The sequence below is a fragment of the Thalia democratica genome, chromosome 2 (genome assembly GCF_965202585.1).
Source record: "Thalia democratica chromosome 2, ktThaDemo2.hap1.1, whole genome shotgun sequence".
Classification (NCBI taxonomy): Eukaryota; Metazoa; Chordata; class Thaliacea; order Salpida; family Salpidae; genus Thalia; species Thalia democratica.
Window position 1 is genome coordinate 28105403 of NC_139166.1, and position 7157 is coordinate 28112559.

General features: G+C 26.4%; 1 protein-coding gene across 1 annotated transcript; it reads left to right on the forward strand.

Moving 5' to 3' along the window:
* Positions 1-1827: 1827 nt before the first annotated feature.
* On the forward strand, positions 1828-3960 carry LOC145829436 (mediator of RNA polymerase II transcription subunit 18-like). The gene is made up of 2 exons (XM_082937220.1): positions 1828-2544; positions 3866-3960. The coding sequence occupies exon 1, from the start codon at positions 1887-1889 to the stop codon at positions 2538-2540; it is 654 nt and encodes a 217-aa protein (XP_082793346.1). The 5' UTR covers positions 1828-1886; the 3' UTR covers positions 2541-2544; positions 3866-3960.
* Positions 3961-7157: the final 3197 nt, after the last annotated feature.

Sequence of the window (7157 nt, forward strand, 5' to 3'; positions counted from 1 at the left end):
AATTTTAGATAAAAAAAAACAATTTTTATTTTTAAAAAAATTTTTATAATTCAAAAAAGAAAAATTCTGCATATAATTTATTAAAATTTTAATAATGGACTTTCTGTAAAAACTTTAAGAAAGTTGGTAAAAAAGGAAAATATAAATTTTGAAGTATTAGTCTTTTTTTTTTGTGTTTTTGGTTTGCACCTTCCATTAGGAGCCTATTGAGCACACTGACTTTGACTGCTTATATCTCAAAAGTTACTTTGAATTTTTTTAAGCAGTTAAAATTTTCTGATAGCTCAGATAAAACTCTACAGTATAAGATCAACTTGTAAAAATTAAGGTGGACTCCCCTATGCCCTTAACAAAAAGAGAAGAAAAGCTTATCAATGTATAATGTTTAAAGTTATGGATCTAACTACGTACCTAAAGCAGTTCCACTTAAGTTTTAAACTAGTAAAAAATGTCAAAAAAGATTGTTAATTTTTTTTAAACATATATAAAAATAGGGTTACTAAAAAACCTTGAATCCTAGAAAACCTGAAATTTGACAACTAAGGTAAAAAACCTTGAATTAAAAAAAACATGTAAAGTAATGAAGTTTCGATATGTTGCAAAAAATCTATCATACCAAAAAAAAATATCATAGATTAAAAAAAAAATTTAAAGTAGTTTCACAGTATAATTTCAATATCATTTTACTATTTAAGACATTTTTTACCTTGAATTATTGATACCTTGAACTTAATTTTATACTTAATTTGGTAACTCTGTTAAAATAAATCAAAAATAGGCTTAACAATTTACAACTACACCTAACAATAAGCTTAAAAATTACTTAAAAAATAAAAAATAATAAAGCTCAAATTGCAAATAAGTTATGCTCTCAAACCTTTATTAAGACTATAGCCTCTATCTCCTGAAATATGTATTACACTTAAAAAATAGTAAAATAAAAAATTTAATATGACTACTTAATAGCCACAGTAAAAACACAAGCTGACATAGGCTTGTTTGATTTTTTTTTTTGCAAAACTCCAGATAGATAGAATACTTTTTCTAAATCTCAAGCCAATTTTTCAGTTGTACATTTTTTTCTAAAAATTGTAACTTACCAAATCCTTTTGTTATTTTTTTATTATTTTTAAAGTTTTTAAGCATGTAAACATTTTTTTGGCTTTGTTTATTCTTTTCATATAGACACACACTAGTTTTTAAATAGGCAAACTTTCTGTTGCCTGAAAGAGTAGCAACTCTGATTATTGAACAAACTAAACATGCTGATGTTAAAATACTGTAGTCTACACAAAATTCAGGCAAATATTAAAATGAAAAAAAAAAGCACTGATTAGCTTTACACACTTGAAATTAAATATGATACTAAGTAAGTCTTATTTTTTTGTTATAAGTCTTTTTTTTCTTGATAGGGCATTCAATTCAAGCTCACTACACACTTAGGTTACTCAGGCTAATTTAAGATTAAAAAAAACTAAGACTAGCAAAGGTTAGTTTAAACTTTAAATCTTTTTGAAAAACTCAGTCTTATTTTGTTTACTAAACTCAGTCTTTTTAAACTTTAATAATTTTATTCTTTGATATTATGTTTTTAAAAGTTCTTTGGTGTTTAAATATTTAAGCTTTATAAACAGCAAGTTTTCCAGATTTTGGCTTGTACATTTGTTTCATTTTCAGTTTTCTCACCAACTCTTTCTAGCTAGATTTTTGTCCAAAAAAGTGGCAACCAAATACTTTTTTAGTGTTTTCATTTATATAAGTACACTGATATAAACATAACTTTAATATTTCTGGAGACTTTATTCACTTTATATTTTATAGCTCTCACTGATAAATCTTTCATTTATCAAAAGTTATTTACAAACACATAATATTCTTATATTGAAATGGAAAGTGTCAACTACGATCCATTATCATTCAATCAGAGCAATCGGAGTGCCCAACATGTACAGGAGTGCTTCCTACAGGGCAGTGTGTTTGACAAGAGTGTGGACCAGTTGCATGAGCGGCTGCAGGGCTTGTGTGAAAATGTTACCCCAGAGGCGCTCATGGAACACGAGAAAACTTACAACATGAAGCAGCCTAACAGTAGCCAGCCAATTGTAGTCAAAGTGGTGAAGGCTCACCTGCGCGGCAGCTTTCCCATTCAAATGAAGTATTGTGGCACTGTTGACGGGGCTAACACAAAATCGAAACTGGTAAACAGCAGAACAGTGGTCACTGTGGCCTGTAACAAGGACCCAGATGAGTTTCTGAAGCAGCTTGGCTTCACAATGATGTTTGAAGCTCAGATCAAGGGTCACTTTTATCGGAAAGGCCACATCAAAGTTGTAGTTGCCAAATTGGTCAACATCACCAAAACTTTTGACCAGTCCAAACTAGACAAGGTGAACACTTCACACATAGTAGAGGCGAGTTTGTCCTCTTCATCAAGGGATGACCGCGCAGCAGAGGAGCTGTACAGGTTTGCTCAAGGACTGAAGCCAATTGTTGACTTGAAAAAAATGGACTTGATAAGTATAATGGGCGCATTTAAATAAACAGGTTTAAAAGTTAGCTTTGTTACTTAAAACTAGCTATTTTTTATTTGGTTCATTCGTGTTTAAAAGGTTAAACAAGCATTCTGTGGTAATAAGTATGTTGAATGTTCTTGTATTTGTATAATTTTTCAAATTAGGTTTTATTGACTGCTTTTATACTTTTAGAAAATTGTATTCAATGTAACAAACACTTCTATAATATTTAAATTTTTACAAAAAAAATTTAGAAGCTTTTTTATAACTAAACTGTAACATAAATACTTAAGCATTGTTTTTTAAATAACACAAAATAATCTTTTATAACTATAAGAGAATAAGCATTGATCAAAAAATGTATTTATATATTCTTTTTACTATATTTACAATTTTTTTTAATCTTTGAAGTTTTTGTAGTAAAATGTATTTTACAATTAGTAAGTTTTTTTTTAATTTGTTAAAAAAGAAATGTAGAAAAACAAATTAACGAAATATAAAATTTGTAATGATCTAAAAATTAGATGAAATTTATAGTAATTTAATAAAATTTTTAATTTTTTTAAAAACTCTTAATTAAAAATATAAAACTTTCCCCTCTTGATTTTCACTCATTTGTATAACCTTTTAACAATATTTTATGAATAATTAATTTAGTATTGGTCCAAAATACAGAAAGGAAAAGATAAATTTTACTTACCTTTGAAAATTGATGAACTTTTCTTATTTGAACACTAAATTAGCTAGTTTTACCAAATAAATTTATGTATATATTTTTATAATTTGATAGGAACAAAACAAGTTAGTAAAACAAAGTCTGTATAGCAGTCTTGTAATTTATGTTAAAAAACTAGTTTTTCTTTATATTAATTAATTTTATAACCTTAAATATAATTTTTATTTTGTGACTTTGATTTGTTAGTACATGAGTAATATGATTTTTTATATCTAACTAGTTCAAAAATAGAAAAATTTCTTAATTATTGATATAAAAACATGTTTTAATACATAAAAGTCGGCATATGCAGAAAAAAATAACATACAATGTTTATAGTTTATCTTAATTTAAGTTAGTAATTATTTATATATTGTTAACATCATGGTTGCCACACAGATAGGCTAGTTTTAAATTTAAAAATAAATCAAGCCAACTCGTGCTAGTTTAGAGATATTTCACGTTAACAAAAAAAATGGCTGACATAAACTTGTTTAGTGTATCTTGTATACATCAGGCTCGTTTTAATATGTAATGTTACTTCTTACAAATAGATTTTTTTTTCTTAAATTTTTTTTTTTAAGATCATAAGTCCTTATGTTGTTTACAATTTTTTTAAGTATTCAACCTTGAATAGAGGCATTACAAGTTAAAGTATGGGTGTGCAACGTACGGTTGGCAGAGTGAAAATGACTGGCTTGTAAATGTTTACATAATGTTTGTGGAATCCGGACTGAAAAAAGTAAAACTGCTACCCACAAGCACGTAAGTCTAGCCCACTAAGCCTAATTTTAAAACTTTCACTAGGTGTTCTGAGATTTGAAACTTACACAGTAAAAAAAAGCCACGTAGAATCAGAAAATAAATTGGATAATTGAGTAATTTTTCTTGAATGGAATTGAAAGGCTCTGCCCCCCGCTAAAGACTAAGTTTTCCAACATCTGTTCCGCCGAATAAAAGCGTTGCCCACCCCTAGATTAAAAGCATTTTTACACAAAAGTTAACAATTGTGATTATCATGAAGAGCTAATTTTAAAATGTATATATTTTTTTGTACAGTAACAAAATCAATTTTTAACTTTAAGATATGTTAAGCTTTGAAAAAAGTTTTAAATGGAAACATGTAAACCAAGTTTTTTTCATTAACAGTTTGCAAATAAATTTAAAAGAATTATCAACATTGATGTATTTTTTTCTTATTTGTGTAAGAAACCTAAAACTTTGAAGAAATATTTCATATACAGTTTTAAGCAGTGCTTCTGAAATGGGGTTCCGCGGAACCCTAGGGTTCCGCGAAGCCTCTCAGGGGTTCCGCGAAGCCTTTCGAAATTTAAAAGTTTATGTAAACATTATTTACATTTTATGTAAAATTACAATTAGGGCTTCCGCGGAAAAGTTTAACTTTTTCAAAAGGTTCCGCCACTAGAAAAAGGTTCAGAAGCACTGGTTTAAAGGAAATGGAAAATTGAAATTTCAAAAATATTAAAAAAATAAACGGAAAAATAAAAGTTTTTTTAATAGAGTATTTTTTAAGTTTGTAATTAGGTATTTTGAACATTTTTCTTTTAGCTATTGAAAAACTGTGCATTTGAAGCTTGTCATAAAAGTTTTCCGAGATTAATAATTTAACCTCCCTATCATTAATAATTATAATGTTATAAAATAAACGCAAAAGAGCTGTAAACCAAAAAGTACCTATATTTCTGAAAAACTAAATTTATTGAACAGGAAAACCGAAGTTATGAAATATTTTAATTTTAAAAATTAGCAACAATGTCTTGAAGTTGATATTTTTTAGAAAACTCTTGGAAAATCCCGTAGTTTTAAACAACTGAAAAACATTCTTCACAATAATAATTTATAAAAAGATTGTAGAGTTGGTAATTTAGAAAGTTTATTAGATTAATAATTAAAAAATTACGTTCTTGTTAAGGCCACAGGAAGGTTGTGTTAACTTTTGATTGATTTGTCTTGCTTCTAGATACAATTTAAAAAGTTTTAAGTATTTTTTGACAAATAAGGAATCACAGTTGATGATTCTAAAAAGTTCTGTGTAGAAGGTGCAAACTAAAGTACCAAAAGTATACTTATTCGTAAAAAATATTTTTTTACTTAAATTAATTGAAAAATTTTGTTTTGATTTTTTATCATTCTTTTTATTAGAAAACTGTTTAATGGGTAAGAAAAGAATTAAGTTCGGAAGCCAAAATCTTAGGTAGACTTTACGTAAAATAGAAAAATTACGAGTAAATAAAAAATAAAAAACTACCGTATGTGTGTACCCTTCTATGCGAAATAGAATAGATATCAAAAATTATTTAATAAATAAAACGATAAAGTTTTTTACTTAAGGATTTCGTAGAAGTGCAAGTACTTTTTTATATAACTTAAAACCTTAATACCTACTAACTTAAAACTACTTAAACTTAAAATTTAAAAAATATTTAGTAATTTGTGTTTAAATTTTTACAAAGGCTTATAAACATTGTTCAATTTGATATGACCATGCCCAACTATATCCTGCAATGTAAAATATACATTTAATGCAGCATAAAAACTATCTTTAATATAATTTGGCATCAAGTAAAAGTCAAGGTAAACAAGAATTAAAAGAAAACTTTATAAAAAAAACTGAAAATAAATAATTAACGTTAAATTGCAATTAGGTATCAGGGACTATTTATGTAATATCAATTATAACGCTTTAAATAATTTTTTGACAAAAACTTTTAATATTTTGATTAAATTTGTAAAAATATTAAGACAATATACCTTAAAAGCTGTTTGAAATTTTTATCCACCTATTAAATTTAGATTTGCCCAGAAGGATAAAAAACTCAAAGTTTAAAAAAAACATAGATCAAACTTAGAAATACAAAACTCAACTTTCAAACAATCTTTGGAGACTCTAAATAAAGTATTATGCATATGGAGTTATATTTTCATTCACTGATATGAATTAGTTTTCTAACTTAGCTCTAATACTTCAAACTAAAGATAAAATTCAGTTTTGTATGTTTTTGTTTTAAAATACGTAAAAAATTTATAATCTGATAGAAAGGTAACTTTAAATGTTAAAACTAAGTTCACAAAGAAATTCTAAATAACATTACATTTAAATTTTATGAGTATACAAAGAAATTTTAATATGTTTAATAGATTTTCTACTATACTTGGTTTTGTGAGTTATGTTTAAAAATACGCTGAAAATATTGTATAGTATTTCTAAGTCAGCATCTTTCATTGTTTTACGCACTTTTTCATTAATACAATGAATCAGTTCTAAAACCCCGTTTAATAAAGTAAAATATATCAATATAAAGTAGTTGATATTGAAAATAGTTCTAAGCTTTTTATGAAAAGCTGTAACATTAGCTTATGTGAATACTTAACTTTTACTGTTTATTGAACGACAAAAAAAACGTTCCAAATATTTGGTCTTAGCACCTGGTCCACGCAGAACTTTTCGGTTATCCAGTAGCATACCACGGTTACTTTTTAACGTCTTGTTCAGGACTGTATATATATGTATACTTACATAAGCTACAATAAGTATACGCCTTAATCCACTTTTTTGTAGCTCTAACAAATTATTATTTTAAATAGAATATTTATCTACTAAAAAACATTTTTTTACTTATACGATATTCTATAGCACGGCTTTATCAATATTATTATACAACTTAGTGTTATTTGATTAACAAGTAACATTTGATAAACTACCAATGTAATGATAAATATATTTAATTTTGCGAAAGCTTGCCTGGATACAAATTTACGTCATCCGTGTATTTTAAAAGTATATTTTTGTATAATATTTGTACAACCTTCTTTAGATATTTTAAACAGGACCGTTCTGTGAAAGTTTTGTATGTTCTTTCTATTGCTTTTGTAGCAAAAATAGTCTGATTGCATTTGCAATAGATGCG

Bases quoted from the DNA above. Each gene is read 5' to 3' on its own strand.
- LOC145829436 (XM_082937220.1), top strand. From the start codon at position 1,887: ATGGAAAGTGTCAACTACGATCCATTATCATTCAATCAGAGCAATCGG.